At 43.0% G+C, this 22,768-nt stretch overlaps 1 protein-coding gene across 2 annotated transcripts in view; it reads right to left on the bottom strand.

Annotated features, from left to right (window-relative positions):
• The window catches only part of Csmd1 (CUB and Sushi multiple domains 1), a 1,398,492-nt gene that overhangs the window by 412,734 nt on the left and 962,990 nt on the right, over positions 1–22,768 (bottom strand). For both annotated transcript variants that reach the window (XM_057752269.1, XM_057752268.1), the window contains exon 8: positions 1,753–1,840. In XM_057752269.1, coding sequence (XP_057608252.1) covers positions 1,753–1,840 — 88 coding nt within the window. The remainder of the gene's footprint in view (positions 1–1,752; positions 1,841–22,768) is intronic.

Below are 22,768 nucleotides of genomic sequence, written 5' to 3'. Positions count from 1 at the left end.
TGAAGCATCTGGGACTCAATGATGGTCATCTGGGCTCCAGAAAGCCTGAGTCAGCTTGTTGCTTTCTATCTCTGCCGTCCACAACAGACACAGCTTGTTGTGCAAGCTCAGGTTGACTCCATTCTAAACTTTATCTTTGGGGTTGTCTCATGACTCAGACATCTCTTTGCTGGGGGTCTCTATTGAAATGGCACCTTTATCAATGGCTATCCTGTCCTCTACTGAGAACGATGCTGACCCTGCCACATAGTGACAAGTCCTAGCTACACACTATGACTCTTTATGCCTTTAAACGAGTACCATATGGGGAATATTATCTACCAAATTGCTGCCTCATGCCCCTCTGGACCACAGCTTCTTTCTGCTGACCGTGAAATACTTGTGAGAAGCCTTTGCCCTAATGATGCTGGTATGTTACTGTTCACAGATGATTCTTCTGCTCTGCTGACAAGTGCCTATAGTCCCAGTGTGAAGCACAGGTTTCCCCTCCACAGATTGTTAACACAAAACAGTACATGAACAGCCCTGACAAAGTCTTTGCTTCCCTCTGAAGCTTCACAAGCTAGGCCTCAATCATCTGGGCCTCCCTGAATATCCTGAGCTTCCACAGTAGCTCCTTAAGCTCTGAGCACTCAATGTCACTGGAAGGTGGTTTATGTTAGGTGAATCATAGGGTGGACCAGGGATGGGATCTAAATGGCTTCCTAGGGAAAGAGCGTTAGAGGAAGAGATGACAGAGAAGGTGGGGGTTAGAGGTCCGGGCATTCTCATTTAATAAGGCTCCCAATTTCACTTTCAGCAGCCTGCCCCACTTTGGGGCTTCGTCAGATGTGACTCTTTGACCTTAGATTTCCCAGACTACAACATGAAATAAGTCTTTCCTTAAAACTCACCAGTCTACAACATTGTGCTGCTAGTGCCAGAAATTCCAGTGATACGATCACCTTTGTGGCAGTCATCCCAGAGACAAGCATCCTTTTCTCCATCCCCTTTAATGGCACTGTTGCTGTGGCAGGCCTACCGAACATCCATTGACTTCCCTCCGCATGGCTAACACAGCTTTCAGCCCATGTTAGTAGCCTTAATTCTGTCTGTCTCTCAAACAAATGGGCAGATTATAGGAAGGAGCTCCTTTCCTGTGTCCTTCGCTCTTGATTTTCTCAGATTACTCTTGTTTACCAGCCCTTCACATAAGGTGACAAACACTAGGTTTCTAAGAGACAGGAAGAAATGCAAAGCCCTGGAGCACTTGTAATCATAGCTGCTTCATGGTCCAGCGACTGGAGAGGGGTCTCCAGCTCATCTTAATCCTAAGATGCTGGGCAGCATCTTGGAGTAAATGGCTGAGGGCCAGTAGTACTTGTTACCCTAAAAGCTTATTTGAGGTGATAATCATGAGGCTACAATAATTTTTGTGGTTTTTACTTTTAAACATTAGACTATCAAGTGACACACATTATATATTTTTGAAATATATATACATACGTATATATGTATATGAAGACAATTTTTTTTCGTAAACTTTGTGAGTCAAAATTTTAGCCTCACTCAGTTTCTAAAGCCAATAACATCAAGGTACCTGGAAATTATAGAAATTATCACCATATTATATTTAGGGTTCTGCAAATACTGCAGCTTCTTAATCAATGACAACTTATGTCTTTCTGTCAATAGGACAACTGAGATAAAAATGACAGGCCAGGCATGTGTTACAAGATAACTCATTTTCCAAGCCATTATTTTGTTTCCTACCTGAAGTCAGAACCTGCTCTTCTGCCGTTGTCTGGAATTCCAGGATCTGGACACATGTCAGAGACTAGAGACACACCTCCCTGGGTCACTACAACAGAGAGAAAGGTTGTCAGCAGGTCGCGCAGCAATCGAGGAAACACTCAGGAAATATATGCAAGACACAATCCAGAGCTTCAAGGATCACGACTCAAAGTGTATTCTTTTGTACTGAAGTCGACTCAGCTGCATTAAAGTGAATCTTTGCTCTTGAAAATCAAAGGCAACTTTGCCCACAAAAAGACGGTGACATCCTTTGGTTTAGTTCTTTTTTTCTTTTGAAGAGGTGAAAGTTTAATTAGAAGCTCATTTGCTTTCAATGATTGCTCTTGTGTTGGTCCAGTTTATAGGACTGGGGAAAAGGTCTGTGCCTATGAGGAAGAGAGCTTAGTCTACTCCCCATGGATAACAGCGCAGCTGATAATCATCAAGATCTATACGAACGTGTAGTCTAACAAAACTGATACAAGTTTAAATGTTGAATATACTTTACATTCAACCGACATGGAGTGATCCCCTTTGCACAGCTGTACAGTTTCCTTTGTGAGCTTCCCAAGCCTCCTGCTGGGTTTCCAACACCACAGAATAGTCTGTAATGATCCTGTGCCATTGGATGGAGTGGATGGCACTCTGACATCCACCTCACCCTACATTAACTGTTTCATCCAACCATGGACATTTCTTTTTTCTTTATCAGAAATGTGTTTAACAGAGGACTCGTGATGCAATTCAGCTTAGTGAGATGTTGCAGCATGCCCGTGGGAGTGCTTCTGAGAAAGATCCCTGTGAGACAGCAGAGCCCATCTGTTCTGTCCTCTGGATGTCACCAAGCCTGGGCGTTAGTGTCATCCATGACTGCAGCACATGGTAGAAGCAAAAAGAATGTATAGACAAAGCCCAGGGGAAGACAGTACAAATGCAGGATCCCTTCTTGGTAGAACACGGTGAGAAGCACACACAGAAACAGCCAGGGGGCAAGAACTGCTACACTGTGAGTCTATCCCCCCATAAAGATGCTACACTGTGAATCAATCCCCCCATAAAGATGCTACACTGTGAGTCTATCCCCCCATAAAGATGCTACACTGTGAATCTATCCCCCCATAAAGATGCTACACTGTGAATCTGTCTCCCCATAAAGAGACAGAATTTCAGGTATTTTTTCAGACAAACCAGAGGCAAAGTAGTTCATTTTAAACGGATTCTTTTTGAGTTGAAATGAAAGGACCTTAGATATGACTTCAAATCATTGAAAATGAATTTGCCCTTAAAAGTAAACACATAGAAAAATATATCTGAAAAAAATAGACACACATATTTATGTGTGTACATATAAATATTGATGAAAAGTAGAATCGTTATTTTGATTTATAACTTCACTTTTTGTTTTCTATATTATGTAAAAGACAATACATGGAATAATTATAAATTAATATTGTTGGATATTAATATATAAAGATACAATTTGTGAAATCAATGACTTGCTCTCAGGGTTTGAACTGCAAGGAGCAAAATTTTGTATATAAGTAATTCTAAATTGGCATTGATTGCATAGTTTGGGGTGTTGTATGTAATTCTTAGGTAACTACAAAGGAAATAGCTAGAATATTCATATAAGAAGTGAATTAAACCTTGTCAGCATAAAATAACAAAAACTAAACAGAAATTAAGAGAAAAATGGAGGAAAGAAAGAACAGAAATCAGATAGTAAAGCTGGTGTCCTCTTTGAAAAGGTTGATTTAATCATAAGTAGATCCCATATCCACATAGAGGTTCAGTGAAGCCCACCCAACTAGGGATTAAAACCACAAACGCTAGTCCTTCAAAGTCCAGCTGTATTTGGTGATAAGTAATATGAAGTGTTGCTTCAGTTAAATCCTAATACAATAGGTAGAGTTGGACACAGGGTGCAAGTGAGGCCACGTTCACACACTGATGCCTATGTGTAGAGAGCCATGAGGAGTCACACCTGATGGTGATGTGTAGAGAGCTGCGTGGAGCGGCACCTAATGGTGCTGGCTTCCACCCTCCGCTATCCCGAAAGCGAGTGCTCTCTATAATAATCAACTCCTTATATGGCTAAGGCCTGACTTATGCTATTATCACGCAATGATCGTCAGCTGCTTGCATATGTGTGGACCTATGGACAGTGCCCACGTGGCAGTCCGGGGTTGGCAACCCGTGCCTTTTAAGGGCTGGGAGAGGTTTGCCCGGAGAGAGGGAGAGAGAGAAAAGGAAAGAAAAAGAAGTTGTGAATAAGGTCCTGAATAAACTGCTTAGCAAGAAGAGCTCCGGTGTTGCGTCTTCCTTGCTGGACGAGGCGGCCGCGACACCTATGGGGAGAGTCAGGAAGATTGCCGTCGAATGACCATGGAGATGTAGCCTCAGCAGAAAACAGATCTGCTGACTCCCACACTCCTGATCTGGAGAGCCATGGAAACACATTTTTATGTTGCCTAAGCAAGAAGAGCCCACAGTATGATGCCACAGTATGGTGCCCCAATGGTCCTCAACAATCAATGCTCTTGCTACCCAAAGATGGGAGGGCAAAAAGAGTTAAACAATAAAGAAAAATAATTAGCAAAACCCACTGAACTCTGCTCGCTAGAGGCTGAGCTTTCATCTAAGGACACAGTGAACTTGCCAAAGAAAGGAAGTTTAATTCACAAGAATAACAGAAGCTGTGTGGTGCTGTGGGCAGGGAGAAGGGCGGTGTTGTTGCTAAGGGTTTGGAAGCTTGAGTGAGTAAGATAGAAACATTAAAAAATAGATTACAGATAATTACAGATGATTTAGAGTGTGAATATATTTCATGCCAAGAACTGTGTATTTAAAATGCCTAAAACTAGTAGAATGTAATATATATATGTATATATATGTGTGTGTGTCTACATATGATATAGCATATGTAGATATAATGGTAGCTATATAGATATATATTCATGCATACAGATAGAAACAGCCGTGGATATAACACACACATGTGTGTGTATGTATATATATATATAGGTATAATGTAGTTTAGATGGAAATATGTTATTACCCATAATTCTGAAACATCTGGTTTCCTCCAGCCTATGGTTTTACTGAGTATTCTTTGCATATTAACCAGTACGAATGGCCCACTAGTTATTCCCTGAGACTATCTAATATAACAGTCAGTGATTTCAAAGGTTGAGACCACATGAATCAACCATATTTTGCCTCTAGCTGAGTCCTTCATACAGACTAGCTCTGGCTCATCCCAGGATGACATAATCTCACTGGGAACGGAAACCACAAACTTTTGCCGGGAGTAGCTCACCCAGTCAGGACCTTGCCTCTCTGTCTGCAGTACTCTAATCTGTTGGAACCATAACACCAAGGAGCAGTTTTGAATGAGGAATGTCCCTCCTAGGCCCAGGTATTCAAATGGGATGTCCTCCATTGATGGCACTGATTGGGTGAGGTTCTGGAACCTTTAGAAGGTGGCACCTTGTTGGAGGAAGTACACCAATGGGGGCAGGCTTTGAGAGTGTGAGCCTCACCTCTCTTCCAATTTACTCTCTCTACTTTCCTAGTGGAGGTGAAGATGTGACTTCTCGGCCTCCAGCTCTGACTGCCTGCTGTCAAGATACCTCCATCATCATAGACTTTCCCTCTGGAACTATAAGCCAAAACTGGCTTTCTTCCTTAGGTCATTCTAGGTTACACGTTTTTATCACAGGAACAGAAAGTGACTTATAAGCTTCTCTGAAGGTACAGGGTATATACAGGAAAAACATGATTGCACAGATAGGGAGATAGACTATAGGCAGAGGCAGATGTTTGTTACGACAAGGTGACAGAACACGTAGGGCACAATCGGTGTGGCCAAGCCTACAGTAAGAGCCACACACATTCTCTCCTCTTTAGAAGTGAGTGATGCGTCTCAAAACTGAAAAGAGGTGACAACGGTGACAAGGAGCTGTGGAGATAATCCTGCTTCAAGCGGAGTCCCCAGAGCATCAGAGACACAGTTTCAAAAGGGAAGAATTAACTACACAAATACCACTTAAGTCTAATTATGTTAGATCCCATCTTTCCAAGCTTCATGGGACACATGCCACAGATGTCAATAAATATGGTATAGATGAGAACATTTGCCAAACCTTTGACAGGATTTGGAATTTAAGACATAGAGATTATGTATTTGCGAGTTTATATTTGGGGAGGCGTATATGTGTGTGTAGGTGCCTGGGGCACCTTGTGAGCATTTGGGTGGACACTGGAGGGCAACCTTTGCTATTATCCTTCGTGACTCCTCAGGTGGTACTGCCTACATTACTCTTTCTCAGAGACTGAGTCTCTTCTTAGCCTGGAATTTGCTGGGTAGATTCTCTAAATGGCCAGTGAGCTAGCTTCATAAATCTGTCCTTACTGCCACTGAGATTGCAAGCAAACACTACCCTCTCTATTTTTTTTTTAAATGTGGGTTCTGGGGATCAGACTTAGGTACTCTCCTTGTAAGGCAAACACTTCACTGATCTCCCAGCTTGCTGCATACATTTTAAATGTTTTTTCACGGCTTGTTAATGCAGAGAAAGTCATTAGCTGGGTACAGAGCACTGCGAGGCATGCAGTGTGCAACTGATACTTGTACATTAAGTGCCCTGCTCTGTGAATGGCAGTTAAGATCAGCATTCAACTCAACTGGAACAAACGACAAAGTTAGAGCAGGCACCCAGGGAAGGAGCCACTGAGGATGTTTTGATGACAAGAGAGGATGGAGACAAGCTAGTGGAGATACGGCTGGTACTAGTAAAATAACAGATAATTAGAAATAATAATTATGACAGGGATGATTCAAAAGTCAACAGATGCAACTGTGAGAATCTCCAGGTACAAACTGGCCTTTCCTCCGTAGAATTACTCCACAGGATTTTTGCATTAGAACCCATTTGACTGACACAAACTGATAGAATTTTGAGACTATTCAGCTCATTCTAGTTTCCTTTCTGTTGCTCTGGTAAAACACTGACCAAAAGTAATGGGAAGGGAAGAATTTATTTGGCTCAAACGTCCAGGGGGCAGGTCATCACCGAGGCAAGTCAAGGCAGGAACTCAGGAACTCAAGACAGGAATCTGGAGGCAGGGCTCTGTGCTATACACTGTAGTGTTACCAAAGCAAAGGAATTCATTCTGCCAAGGAGTACAGGAAAGCCACTGTGGGTGCTGCTTCCTAACTTACTTGCTAGATCATCCTTTGCTAGTTTTTTTTTTTTTTTTTTTTTTTTTTTGGTTTTTCGAGAGCCTGTCCTGGAACTAGCTCTTGTAGACCAGGCTGGTCTCGAACTCACAGAGATCCGCCTGCCTCTGCCTCCCGAGTGCTGGGATTAAAGGCGTGTGCCACCACCGCCGGGCTCCTTTGCTAGTTTTTTATACAATCCAGAAGAGTGGGCTGGGTCCTCCTATGTCAGTTATCAATCAAGACAATCCCCCATGCTCACGCATAGGCCAATGTGATCTAGACAATCGCTCAACAGAATAATGACTCTAGGTGACATGATGTGAAGCTTAAAGTCAAAGGTAACTAGGACAACTGAATCTAAGTTCCAGACTGAGCACACTGCAATGATGTGGGGCCGGGAGGGGGGGAGCTTTAAATGTTCAAGCACTTGGCAAACTAAAATGGAACTATTCAAGAAAAAATGGTTTTGTTTTTCAATATTTGCATTTCTTTTATACAATTTTCTTTTACACATTTTATAAAAATGATAAAATGGCACTGAGGGTGAAAAAGGGAAGTAGAATGGTGTCGTCATCTCATTCCCAACCAAGGATGCTCCTGGGATTCCTTCTGGCCCTGTGGCTGCAATTTCCCTTCATTTAGAACCCCCAGTTCAAGGGAGATGATCACACAGCACAATCCTCCCCTTCACGACCAGTGCTGCGTGACAAGCAAGGACTAAGTCTCCCTGTGGGGCATCCTTCCAAGTTCAAATTCCATTTATCATAGGAATAAATAATCCAGACTAGGAGACATTTTCACACTGTTTGTTTATGGTGAACTTTGTGGCTTATTATTATTGCCTGCTTTAACCACTGACCTTTTTTTTTAATGGCCTTCAGATATATTTCTGTTGGATCAACTTTGGGACAAACTAATCATTAAAAACCTTCAGGGAGGTGACACAATCAAGAATGTCACACAAAATATATTCTGGTTCAGATTTCTTAGCCATTGTGCCCCCACTCCATCCCTGCCCTTTCGATGAGTGATTGCCTGTTCCTGGATATGTGTCAGGGGGACACCATAGACCACGGACTTCTCAGTTTGAAATCAATAAGCATGCACATGTATTCCTAAGGCATACAGAAGCCAACAGGGACGACACTAATGAATAAGGCCTGCCCCTTCTTTAGAACTTTATGGGGTTTCATCTCAACAAAGGGATCTGATGCTGGGCTCCTCTTGACCCAACACATGTGATGGCTTTGATAATGGTACAATTGTAGCCCAATGGCATTCATTGGAGAACAGCACGGGATGAAGCCACAGCACCTCACAAAACACTGGCTTCTCCTTGTTCCTTGTAGAGTATCTGACATGTATGGCTGGAGTTGGTTTTTGTCCATCTGCATCCAACAATTGCTTGTTACCACCATATAAATGAGTAAAGAGCTGTTGTCATTTGATGAGGAGTATTTATTAGTACTGGGCAGGTTGTTGAAGGAGTTTATACAGAATTAAATGGCCATAACCCCAGTGTGTTTCTGGTTTCATTAAGCATTTCTTATTAGCGGATCTCCAGTCAGAGATATTGAACTTGCTGTCTGTCATACAAGAGCCAAGGGCTGAGTTTTCCAAACACCTAAATTATGAAAATATGCTCCTTCTAACCAAATATTTTGATGCAATGTTTATTAAGCACATTTTCCTAGTAAATACCTTTATATTAATTTTATATCTGAAAACTTCCCAAGTTCTCTTATCTGAAATTCTGCTGATAAGTGCTTCAAAAATCTGCTAGTTTACAGTGGTTTATAAATTTAAGCTGTATTTTAAATATTAATATGATTACCTAACTCTATTACTGAGAAGCACAAAAGAGAACAAATGCGCCCTGGTGGCATAACGAAGAGAGAGACTCTTCAGCCCGCACTTGGCTTCTTGCTCTTTCTCACATAATTGCCTCCCCGCTCTGTTTGGCTGCCAGAGGCAGAGGTGAGCAGACTACTTGATAAATGCCGTCCTAGCAATTGTTACCCTTCCTGCTTCCAAATCACCTTGGCAGGAATTCCCAAAGAGGACATATTTTCCTTATGTATCTTCAGATTAAACCATGATGCTTCTTTACTGTTCAAAGGAGCTGGGAAAATAAGCAGAGCCAAATAGAAAAACCCTGTGAGCTTAATGGAATTAGCACCAGGGAACATCTCAAGAGAGCCCTGAGACTGAGCTGTCACGTGCCTCCTCAGACCCTGGCCCCACTCTGAAGTACGTACTTCAGGACCTGAAGACAGCCTTGCCCTGCACTGACCTGTGGGAGCAGGTCAAATCCACCAGGAGAGTTCAGGGGAAAGATACAGCTAAGGATCATGGCCTGGACTTTCACTCCAGTCTCTGTGGACACTTGAAACTCTGATTTCTCCTTGTGACAGTTTCTCAGAGCCTATGCAAAAAAAAAAAAAAAAAAACCCTAAAGGACGCTCCCTATAGTCATCTCATAGTGGACCCTATAGGATGCTCCCTATAGTCATTGCATAGTGGACCCCATAGGATGATCCCTATAGTCTTCTCATAGCAAACCCCATAGGATGCTCCCTATAGTCTTCTCATAGCAAACCCCATAGGATGCTCCCTATAGTCTTCTCATAGCAAACCCCATAGGATGATCCCTATAGTCTTCTCATAGCAGACCCTATAGGATGATCCCTACAATCTTCTTATAGTGGATCCTTTAGGAAGATCCCTATAGTCTCCTCAAAGTAGATCTTATAGAATGTTCCATATAGTCTTCTCAGGGCAATGACAAATAACACAAAAAAATCTGGATTTCTTTGCATGGGATTGATGATGTCAGGGCAGAAATAAGTGAAAAAGGCTTGAGCACAATATATAATTGATATATAATTGAGGTCAGCAAGCTCACTTCCAGTCAAGACACAGGAGACCAGAGCACACAGGCTGGAAGGGGAGATTTAACTCTTCTAGCAAGGTATAGTATGTGGCACTAGATTAAGTAACGTGTCCTCATGATTTATGCTGAGGTGGGTTGAGGCGTTATGTAAGTCTAATTCGGGTTCACTGGTGCCCTGAAATCATTCACTTACCTTCAAAATCCAAAGCTTGAAAAACCTCGGATCTGAAGGTACTCTGTGTTTCCACGTGGCAGACTGTAGTATCTGCTCATTTCCTTGTTATGCCAGAATACCTGACGCAAGCAAGTTTAGGAAGAGAGGGTTTATTCTGACTGGTGGTTCAAGGACACAGACTAGTGTGGTAGGTGGGTCTGGCAGGCAAAGCAGGAAGACGCTGGCCACACTGCACCCGTCATAGGAAGCAGAACCACAGTGCAAACACAGGAAGGAGGGAGAGACAGATGAACACTGTGTTCCACTCCCTCTCCCTAATGTTTTCAGTCCAGACCACAGCCCAAGGAATGGTGCAGTCCATATTTACGGTGGGCCTTCCCTCTCTAGTATATTGTACGCATGCCTGGAGATTTGTTTCCATGGTGATTTAAAGTCTATCAAGCTCACAGTCAAGATTCACTAACACAGAGACCTATACAAGAACCCACCAGAGTCCTCACACCTCTCCTTGCAGTACCAAACGCCATCTGGGGACCCCAGATTAAACAGACACAACATTGATTCTATAACTGTGAAGGAATTTGCCCCACCACCTCCCCAGTGTCCATCATTTGTAAAATACTTATTTCTCTATCCAAGCTTTGCTACTGTTGATGTCATTGTTATGGAGAGAGAACTGTTTGTATAATGTCTTTATGTTCTCAACAGAGGGGAAAAAATCAGTCTAATTTTTAAAATTCAAAGTCATAAAAGCAAAATGAAAGTTATAAAAGCAATGTTTGCTAAAGCCACACTTTCTGACCCTATTTCTTACTTGCAGACTGCTATGGCTTTTGTTGCTGGAAGGGCAGAGCTTCAGTCAACAATGCTGGATCATTCCTGACTCTCACTGATGCTGGTTCTCTCTCATGTGTTCCACACTGCCCTCTCAGCTCATCTCCAGTGAGATATTGAGCCAATGCTATAAACTTCCCCAGGGTATTTCCATTTTATAGAAATTATAGATGTGTTTCTCTTGAGAGAAACGTGAAAGCTCCCAAGACACCTCACAAGGTCCGGAAAATATCACAGATTTTAGATTATGGGTTATGTCTGAGTGCTGATTAGGTCAGTGGTGCTTCTGACTTTTGTTCAATGCATGGAAAGATAATTCAGAGTTTACCTCTTAATGGAAATGTATATTGTCCTCAAATAATTTCTCTGTTATAAAAACTAATAAACTAAGTGTCTGAAACCCTGTCAAGTTCATTCATCAATGATATTTACACATGGGAATGTTTTGGTCAAAGATGGCAGTGCAGACGTCATTACCAGGCCTTGTTCCTCTTCCCCTTCTTCTTCTTCTGTCTGTCTCCCTTTGTTCCCATGTCCTGGTGAAGGGGCCTAACATGCAACAGGCAAGAAGCCTGTAAACCAGCATTTACAGTAAAGTCATTTGCCATCCTGCACTAATCATCAACAAATTACTTTCAAGTTGATGATAACTTCTTTTTATATTTTTCAACTGACTTTCTTTCAGTGAAGAAATTTAGGACACATTTATTTTTTTCCTTCAAAAATGCATAGCCCAGACTGGCCTTGAACTTGTGATCCTCCTGCCTCTACCTCCTTCAGCAAATCCTACAGACATGTGAAACCATGACTGATGTAGGACACAGTTCTTAAGACGACACATAGTGAACACTTTTTCTTATTCATATCAAACAAAACACAACCTAGAACACTTCATCCAGCAAAATACAACCCTAGTTATGCAAATTGAAAAGACACCTGTAGCCACGAGTTCAGGGAGCAGCCTGAAGGCTGCTTCTGGGTGCCCAGGAGGACTCTGAGCACAGGGCATCTTTGGGGCACCACATTTGCTTCAGACTGACAGGCTGCCTAGTGAGTAGGGAGGACACCAAACAAAGGCTGCTCCCTCTAGAATGATGCAAATGAAACCTGACACAGGTAAATCATAAGTGAGTTCACCCTTTCAGAAGCCAGGGAGGCATGCCGCGAGTTGCCACACAGCCAATGATTGTGTCAGCAGGGAGATGATATAGGAATTAGACTCCCTATTCAGTCAATTAGTCCTGTAGCCACTCTCATTCAGAAAGGGTGAGCAGATCTGTCTTCACTTTAAAATAAATATTAATGGTGTATATTTTTCAAACATAACATGTAAAAATACTGCAAACAGCTTAAACTAGGCTGTTGCCCTCAACATAAAATGAAAATGTCACATGCATCGTAAGCCACCATGTGCACTGTCTTAGCATCATTATATTCTATTTCTTAAGCATCCATCCCATGCCTGGTGTGGAACCAGCGACACATTTTATAACACCATGCTGTGAAAATTGCAGCCACGGAGGGGAAAAATAACTTGGGTGAATTTACTCATGATTGTTTAAAGTATCGGGACCACTCATTACATCTCAGGAATAGAAACTGTGAAGGTGCAGATGATTGTTCCAGTGAAAGCAGCTGTCTCTACTGCGCTGCTGCCTCACTGAAAGGTGAACCTGGGCCGTATCTACGCTGCACGCTGACTGTGTGGTTCTTGGTCTTATTGTAGAAGGTCCCAGCCAAGGCCTTGGAACGTCTCACCTTTTCCTTTGCTGGAAAAATGGTTGGTAAATCTTGTTATGTGCTAACCTGTCTAACTGGGCTTAAATCACAAATAATGACACAGAGTGTTAACTAAGGCGTGAGATACAGAAAACAGCTCTCTGCAGTCAGCTAGCGATATCTTGCACAATCCGATTAAATCTTAAAAATCACTTAATTACTCTGAATCTCAATTCTTGATTTGAAAATTATTCCACACATAAAGTGAATATACATGCTTAGTGGGGGCCTCTGCCTACCAGATTTATCCTTGGCTTTATTCATATCACAGCAGAGGCTTCCAGGTAGAAGGGCTGTGAACTTGAGGCCAGCCTGGGCTATCAAATAATAACGTTCTCTCTCCTCTCTCTCTTCTTCCTCCCTCCCTCTCTTTCTCTCTTCCTTCCTCCCTCCCTTCTTCCCTCTCTTTCTTCCTTTCTTTCTCTCTCCCTCTCCCTCTCCCTCTCCCTCTCTCTCTCTCTCTCTCTCTCTCTCTCTCTCTCTCCTCTCTCAAGACCATTATAAAAATATTTTTAAAAGCTAACTATAATTACATGTGCTTCAATTATTTCAATTTGTGGTATACTATAAAAAATCTATAAAAATTCTAAATTTGCCAGACAAAGAAACAAATAAACTGCTGCATTGTTAAACAATGGAAAATCATCAGTCATAAAGTATCATTTTGAGGAATGTTTGGCCATATAGGAAAATCTTCACACTGTAACCAATGAAAAACGGCGATACAAGCAGTTAGGGAGGCCTGAGCACATCAGTGAAGTGTCCTGTCGTGCACATGCATGGCACAGGCCTGGCTGCCATCCTGGTGTTGCCTGGAGACTTCTTTGAGTTGTTAAAATACAGAGTCTTCTCAATATTTTCAATACTTTTTATGCCCACATTCCTCTGCAGTAAGAAGTCATAATAGTAATAATAATCCATTTCAATTAAAAATGAATCCCTGTGTAAACAGGGGAAATTGTATCTGCAAAGATAATGATCATTTCTCTTAATTTGTCCATTTAAAAGTTGGGACAAAGGATGAAGTAAGGTTTTATTAGGAACGGAGTCTTTTCCCTGGTCTTCAATAGGACTGTTGAGAACAGCAGTCATTTCCTCGTCCCCACCTCTACCAGGGTCACGGCTCATCGTACTTCATCCAGGCACACTCCCTTCCCCAAGGGCCAAGGGCGATCTCCACAGAGACCACTGCACAGCTCTCCCTGCCCCTGCATCTGCTGTGCTGTCCTCCAGGCAGCTGTTCCACATGTTGTGTCCATGCTTCTGGCTCAGTTTGGGTTACAGGAGAGCGAGTGTTCCTCTTTGTGAGGGAGAGATGGATAGAGAATCATAATAATCATAATCGTTATACTTTGCCATCCACACTCCCAGCCCTGGGCCAGACTGCCTCTGTGAACACTCCATCGACTCTCTGTGCTTCTGTGAACACTATGTCTGCTCCCTCTGCCCCTGTGAACACTTCGTCTGCTCTCTCTGCCCCACTGGGCTGTGACTCTGGTACTCTTCGGTACAGATCCCATGGGAAACTGAGTTTCTTAGATGTCAAATGAGGCACACATGTCCAAACTCACTAGGAACATCTGTGCTACCAAAGACAGATAACAAGAAGGTGTGTTTAGACCCAAGAAGACTCATACTGAAGGAGCAGCAAGGAAGTCTGGGCCCAAGCCTGGAGGGGCTAATGCACTCTAAATGGCTTTGTTGAAACCACTGATTGGTGTTAATTTGGTTTGATGTGGTGCTTGGTGATAAAGGAAATCAATTCCACGAAATAGAAAACTACAGCACAGAAACTGTAAAATATTAAGCATGTTCAAAGAACACATGTGTGTGTGCTGTTAAATATATATTAAGGTATTGGTTATGTGGAGAGACAGACAGAGAAGGAGGAATAAGAAAACAAGGGGGAAGGAAAGGGCGAGGGGAGGGCTCCAAGAAGGCAAACGAGAAAGTAGGTGAAGTTGGTACATTTGGAAAAATGCACCTAGACTTCACATATGTTTCTCATAAGTATTCTATCAATTTATAATTATTTTAAAATAATTTTATTTTGGAAGGTCATGAATACATCATAAAGTATGAATATTATCGTCAACACAAGGAACGGTATTGAGGTGTATCTCTGGGTTGTGTGCTCATTATACAAATCTAGTGTAGTTCCACCTCAGAAGTACAAGTGCTGCCTGCTCTTTGCAGATTCATTTAATTTCATTCTATTTGTGTGTGTGTGTGTGTGTGTGTGTGTGTGTGTGTGTGTGTTTGCCACATAATTGTAGTGTCAGTGGAGGACGGGGAGGGGGACAAATCCCTTGGAGCTGGAGTTATAGGATGCTGTGAACTGACCATTATAAGTGTTGGGAACAGAACACAGATCCTCTAGAGGTGCAAGAAGGTCTCTTCACTACTGAGCCCTCTCTCCAAACCCCATATTTAGTTTTTAAACTGATGCAACTCTCCAGTAATACTAAAATCATTCATATAAAAATTTGAGATTACATCAGAGTATATAAATTGTCAGTTTGGGGATATAGGTCTACATATCAATGCCTAACTTGCCTGCATCTGATTGACTGCTAAGGAGGTTAAAGCATTGAGAACAGTTTATGTAGTCAGATACTTCGTTTTCTCATTTGGAAGAATTACTTATTCAACTGGGGGGGCTGAACACATGTATGTGTTCATGTATGCAAGTGTGTGAATGTGTGTGAACATGTATACATATGCATGGAGGTTGCTGCTGGGCTTCTCCTCTAGCGCTCTTTACTTTCTGAAGAGCAGTTTACATGCTGAGGAGGCGAACGAAAGGTGGAAAGGCCTTAACTCATAGCCAAGAGGCAGCATATCTTGTTTAAAACTGGGTGCCATGTCTTCATTGGAACAAATTATAGCCCAATTATGTCAGATCCAAAAAAAAATGGGAAAAAAGACACTAGAGAGTAGACTTTGCTTTAGACTAAACTAAGCTTAACCAGAGAACATTGGGAAAATCACCCAAATCCTCTGCTGCCCCAGGTCAGGCCTTGCTATTCATTCTAAACACATGTAGGGCAAAAAAATCAATGTACGTACTAGGACAGCCCATGGCAAGCCACTGAGCTCGGCAAGGCACAGCAAAGACCCCGAGGACGCTGTTAGATGTTTACCCTGTTCCCCCCCACCCCCACCCAGCTAGTATTGTAGGACTCATGTTCACCATCCTCTTGTATGGCATCAGCTGACCTCCCGCATCTAGGGCATCTCCATCTTTAGTAAGACGATCACCCTTCTCAGAGGACACACTCAGATCCTGTGAGCGATAACACTTTCAGATGGCTAGGACCTAGAGACACTAGGAGACATGAGCTTGCCTGTGAGGGAGGGAGGGAGTTTCTAGATAAGGGTAACTGAGGTGAGAAGACTCACACACAAAATGTGGGTGACGTTGTTCCGTGGCCCGGGGTCTTGGACTAAAGAAAACTGAAAGCTCAAGCAAAGCAAACAGTGTTCACCCCTTTCTGCTTCCCGACTGTAAGGAGAATAAGGTCTGAGCCTCCCGCTCAGACCACCATGCCTTCCCTGCTGTGAGGGTCTGTGCTCAAACCATGAGCCATGCAAACCTTCCTTAAGTTGCTTTTGTTAGGTAGCTTTTCTCATCAATAAGAGAAGTAAAGAATTCATCACACCACGCAGATGATGCCTTTTCACACTGGGGTGCTGTTTCTGGCTTACTCTCCTACTGAAGTACATGGCTGGAGCCTTCATCCCTCCCAATGTCACCATGGTAACAGGGTCTCAGTGGCCATCACATGAGCATATTTCACTCCAGAGCTCCAACAAATATGATCGATTACCTTCTCATTACTACGCTTTCTCGTGGTTTGTTTCTGTCTTTTCCCAGAGTGCATCAGAATGTAAAATTCCTCAGGACAGGGAATTTCTCAGTGTTGCATCTCTAGAAGCCAGAATAGCCTTGGCACATTTGGTACTCACTATTGTTTGCTAAACAACAAAGGGCACATCCCATAAGACTAGAGCGACCTCCTCTTTTCGTAATTTCACAAAAGCTTAATCAGCATTCCTGGATCTGATAATAATATGCCCCCTCCTGCCCCTGTGCAAGAAGAGGCAGCTAGGAAGGCAGCAAATATCTCCCAACTCATCTTCAACCCACTAAATAGCTAACTGCAAAGCCATCACACAAGTTGAGTGGCCAATGATCACTGACAGATTTAACTGTGTGTAAAAGTGTGCGTGTGTGTGTTCCGTTCCTGAGTTCACAAGTTCAATATGGCGCTGACAATATCAGTGTGGAAATCACTGCTTGCTCTGTGTCTGAAAGTCTCATTTCACCCATGGCAGCCTGGAGCTGTCACGGAAAAATTTGATCCAAACTGGGATCGCTGATGTGAAGAGCTATGTCACTGCTCAGAGGGCCACCATCACATCTGGTTAGGAGGAATAGCTGTAATGATCAGAAACAACAACAACAGCAAACAAAAAATGCAGTCCCTTATCTTTACACGACTACATGCAAGCACACATGTGAGCATACACACACCCATATATACACATAGACACCCCCCCCACTGCTCCAATTCCATCTCTGTTTTGAATCTTCATCTTCAGTTTGACTGAACTATATGCAAAATAGTTTACAAAGACCAATTTAAAAGTTACAATAGAAACTACACAATTTATAACATGACACAATGGGTAATAGTGTCCTACATGAGAGACACGTTTGGTGTCAATATTAAATATAACATATTTAAATATGATACAAAGGTAAGCTATGTGAGACATCTATAGCAGAGCATGCGTGTATGTCAGGGTAGGGGGTACGGAGCAGAGAAAGCATGCTGCAGTTGTAGTATGAAGGGAAATAAATGCCCAGAGCAGGGATTTGTCAAGTTCTTCATAGTTTCATGCCTCATGTCATTTCCAAAGTAGTTAAACCCTTGGTTCTCTGGGTGTGGCAGAAGAAGGTGAGAAGCCCAGCAAGGCTGACTCAGCTGCAGAAGGACCCACCATAGTGGACTCAGGTATCTTGCCCTCAGTGAAAAATTCTTGACCTCAGGCAGATCAGCATATAGCTGAGGACTCATGTGGGCTTCCTAGTGCCTCCTCCCTTCCCACCAGTGTTGTCAAGGCAACAACAGTCCACCGAGCACCACTGTGCTCCACCTCGCCTTCCCTAACCCATCTGTCTCCAGACATGGAGATTGACTCTACTCTGGGCCAGGAGACAGAAGCAGCCTTCAGCTGGGAGCCATGTGGTGACCATGGTGGCCATCATGGCCTTGGTGCACCTCTCTGTAGGTACAAGGCATGTAAGGAAGAGCATGAAAGAGTTATCACGAAGACTAAAGATTTCCCCTATAAGACCTCAACAACTGTGCTTTTTTGACCAGCTCAAGAGAGGGCATCTCAGGTTCTCAAATGTCTTTCTTTTGAAAACAGGGAGTCATCAAAGTATACTAGACAGTGAGCCTCTGAGGGCATCCTGGGATCAGTGAAGAAAACAGCAGAGACCAAGGCATTGCAGATCACCAGGCGCTGAGGGCATAAATTCACTTCCCAGCACCTCTCAGAGATGCACAGTGGCAGAAATCACAACTGTGATCTGCTGAGGATATTAAATCTAAAAACAAGCAAAACCCAAACCAAAAACGAATGAGGGAGGGAACAAATGGAGCAAGCTGGGTAATTCTTTAAAAGAGTTGTGTTATTTTTTAATAGGTGTATGTTTGTATGTTTGACTGAATTTGTGCTTGTGTGTAATAAAGTTCCCTGGAGCTGGAGTTGTGAGTTGCCAGATGTGGGTACTGGGGACCAAGTTCAGGACCTTGAGAAGAGCAGCAGATAGTCTTCATACAGAGATTTCTCTCCAGTCCCCAAATGGGACATTTGTGATTACTGAATCCATATGGCATCACCAAACAAGAGCGGTATAGATTTTCACAGTATACTATCTCAATGATGTGACATTAAAAAATAAATATTACTGGCAGATCTACTATGGAATATAGCATGGGAGTTCCTCAGAATAAAACATTTTTTTAAAAGAAATTGCAATCAAAGTGGTTAAGTAGTGAAGACACTGGATAAATACCCCAGAGAATGGATGCTTTGCCCTGAGATTTCTACTCTCCTGTGTCCATCTTTGCGTTGTTCATAATGATAAGGCAGGGAAATCACACAACCCTGTAGCGAGTAAATTTCTGCTGGGCTATTAGTCAATGCTAAACAAGAAAATTGTTTGCAACACAGGGCTGAAACTAGATAGCATTACTCAAAGTGAGGTAAGTCAGATGCTAAGACAACGGCCATTGAAGGTGGGTCTCTAAGAGTCAACTCACAGAACCAAAGGAGAAGCATGATTGCAGGGGCTGTGAGAAGAAGGGGAGATAGATAAAATGAGAGAAAACATCTTTGACCAAGGGATAGGTCCGAGATATGTACGCCATGCTGACTACGGTTAGAAGTAGTGAGCTGTGTTCTGGAATAGTACAGACTGCTTCCCATAAAGCAAATTGGGGGTGACTGATGCGTGTGATAGCTTGAAATAGCCTCTCCAATCTATATACACACTCTACCATATACAAACATCATGCTGGGTCATATTAATACATATTATTTCTTTTTAATTTTTAAAACTTCATAGTCTTAAAAAATATGAGTGAACAAAAGGCAAAAGGAAAAAGGCGGTAGTGTGTGCAGAGGCTGGGTCACAGGGAGGACGAGAGTGGAAGCCCATGTGAGAAGACACTGGCCAGACAGAGACTAGAGCCCGGGTTACGGTGTCTTGGTATCCACCTTCCCGCAGAGTGACAGTCAAGTAGGAAGAGGAATTGAGTTTACGGAAACACTTTTAAATGGACATTTTTCTTCCTTTTCTTTCCCTCTTGATTTTATTGGCCAGCTCCTGCTGTAATTTGTTGTTTTTTCATTCCTGCATAAAATGTTGACTCTTTGAAAGGCATATCACTTAAACCTATGTCGGGTAAACAAACAAACACATCTTTGCCAATGAAAAGGCAGTAATTAGAGTCTAAAAAGCAGAAGTGTTTGCCTTGGGCTAGAATGAATGCACAGATATTCCTGTGGGATTTAAGGCCTGCCTCTGGCTTTTGTAAAAACTATGTGATGATGGCGGGGTACGGTGACATTGCCATTCTAGCTACTGGGCAGGCTGAGGTGGGGGGAAGCATGGTGAGACCCTACCACCACCCACAGCTTAAAAACACAAAGTAAAACAAGCAAAATTCACTAAGTATGTGACCATGTGATTTTTATGAAAACAGACGCTCTGGCCCCTAGAGATTGGCAGACAGAGATGAAATGTTGTTCTAGGGCAGGCCTGCAGGCTCCTTGGGGTGCTTATTCAATTAAAGAACAGAAGAAAAAGCTTCTGTCTCCAGATAACTCCAGCAGCTGGTGTCTCACTCCCTTGGCACAGACACCAATTCCAGTACCAGCCCAACTTCCCATTCCTATCCAAATAGCAGACAAGAGATGGGAGGAGTTCTCCTGGCTCATGGTGTCCAAGGTGTCGGTCCATCACAGTGATAGACTGTGGCAGAGCCAGTGTCCTAACTCACTGCAACAGCAGAAGGGAAATAGGAAGTCATCAAGGACAAGATGTCATCAAGGACCCACCCACCCCAAGTGACCTACTTTCTCAGGTCACACCCACTTCCTAACCAGTCTAGAATGTCCCAAAACATCTCCCCAGTATGAGGTTACACATTCAACACAAGCCAGTGCAGGCCCCTTAATACTCCAACCATACAGTACCCTGGGTCACATGAGCCTCTGCTCTCAGTTGACTGTCCCCCATGCCACTAGAGACTGTGCCTTAGGTACCATGTCCATCACTTTTTTCTCACATTTAGGGCCCCTGCTGTTCACACTGTTCTCTCCATTGGAATGTTCATCAAGGAAGCACCGTGTGTATCAGGACAATGCCACAGACACTATGTATTCCAATGCACAACAATTACATTTTACATAGCACATTTGGGGTCCAGAGAAATAACTAGATAATTTTAGGTAAAGTCTCAAGACAAAGAGGCAGTAGTTTTTACAACTTGTACATTCCCTCTGACATTATTTTGGCAAGTGTACATATTAAACGGGGTCCCAGTGGCTTGACATGCTGTTTGCCAGTCCCAGAGAAAGTGAGCTCTCACGTAAAAATGCTTTTAAAACGCACAAAGAAGGCCCACAACTACAGGATGCCCTTTTTTTTTTCGGAGAGGCTGAAAGGGTCCTCCCTGGTGGGCCACAGAGGGCTTTAAAAAGAAAAATGGTATTTTGGCTCAAAATGTAAATTTGCCCTTTCCTGCTAACGCCAGCTCAGCTGGCCGCTCCTGGATGTGAACACAATCGATCTCCCTCACGGCTGGTGCTTCCACATTTTCCATGCCTCCTGCTTCCCTTCCTGGACTTGTTCTGACATTATTCTCTGCGCCTCCTTCTTTTCCCCCGACTAGCTCTCTGTCATCTCTGCTGTGGGGACTCTGAACATCAAGCCTATTTTGTCCCTTTCCCTGTTTCTTCTTCCTCCCTGGCTGTTACCTCTGAGTATCATGAGGAACTCTGTCATTCAGAAACCAAAGGACGATACACAACTCTCCATTACAAACACACCAGTCTCGGGACGCCTAGAAGATAGGTTTCTGACAAAGTCATTTCTCCCTCTTTTTCTCTCTTCCTTTCAGAAGCACATTGTGTAACAATAATAAACACCAATCACTCTTAAGCTGTAGGATCTCAGGCCTAACCCTGTCCTTCCTGTGTGCATGCCCCAACACGCCCAGACACAGTTTGTCCTTCCTGTGTGCACGCTTTGACACACCCAGACACAGTTTGTTGCTACACACAGATGAACACCAGATTCCCTCAAGTTTGATAGACAAGGTTCAAATTCTTAGATAAGGAAATACAGTCAAATTAAAAGTGAAATGTTGAGAGCCAGGCTTGGGGATCAGCACCTGTCATTGCCAGCATTTGAGAGGCTTAGGCACAAGGATGGATACAAGTGTTTGGGGGTTAACCTGGGCTATAATAAGCATGAGATTCTGTCCACCTTGTTCTCAGAAAAACACAAGGATCATCCCAACCCAGGAAATGGACTTCAGATCTAGTGAGGCTAGGCCACCACCCACGGCAAGGGAAAAGGGACTCATGGGAGTAACTTGTGGAAGGTGATTGACACCTTCTTTTCCCACAAACTCTCATTCATTTGTTAACATGACTGGACTCCTTTGCATGTTCTCAGCACAGGACTGGGTAAGAAGAACAGAAGCTGCTCCTTAGGAGAAGGGCTCAGAGTCAGGGAGGGATGTGGAGGTCAACAGAGCAGGGACCTCCCTGACAAGAAAGATTCCTGAGGTTAACTAGCCTCTAAAGAGTCAGGCTTCAGGGTGTAGGCACTGTCCAAGGACTTGCTCTGTGGCGAGCTCAAGGTAATGGAAAGTGGGCAGGTTTCAAATGCCTTCAAAACTTCTGGTGAATGTTTCTAAGTTTGAGTTTCATTTGTGTGTGTGTGTGTGTGTTTGTTGTGTTGTGTTTTCAGGGATGAACTCTCTCATTGAGGAAAGAGTGCCAGTAATCACAGCATTTGAGGGAATACAAACCTATATGATTTCACAGACTTTTAGGAAGACGTTGAAGCAAAGAACTATGAATCTATTTTAAAATCATCTTTAAATTCATTCTCATGGGGCTGAGGACATTTGTTCAGTGGTTAAGGGCACTGGCTGCTCTTCCACAGTACCCGGGTTGGATTCCCAGAATCTGTATGATGACTCACAACCATTTCTAACCCTAGTCCCAGGGGATTTGATGCCCTCTTCTGGTCTCCATGAATGCAAAGTGGGCACTTGGTACACAGACATGCATGCAGGAACGAACACCCATACAAATGAGATGATAGATAGATAGATAGATAGATAGATAGATAGATAGATAGATAGATAGACAGATGATAGATATACAGATAGATAGATAGTAGATAGACATAGATATATGATAAATAGATGACTGATAGATAAATGATAAATATAGATATATAGAAGTACACACACACATATATGTATATATATAT

Source organism: Chionomys nivalis, chromosome 20 (genome assembly GCF_950005125.1).
Source record: "Chionomys nivalis chromosome 20, mChiNiv1.1, whole genome shotgun sequence".
NCBI classification, from domain to species: Eukaryota; Metazoa; Chordata; class Mammalia; order Rodentia; family Cricetidae; genus Chionomys; species Chionomys nivalis.
This window is presented reverse-complemented; position numbering and strand designations above follow the sequence as displayed.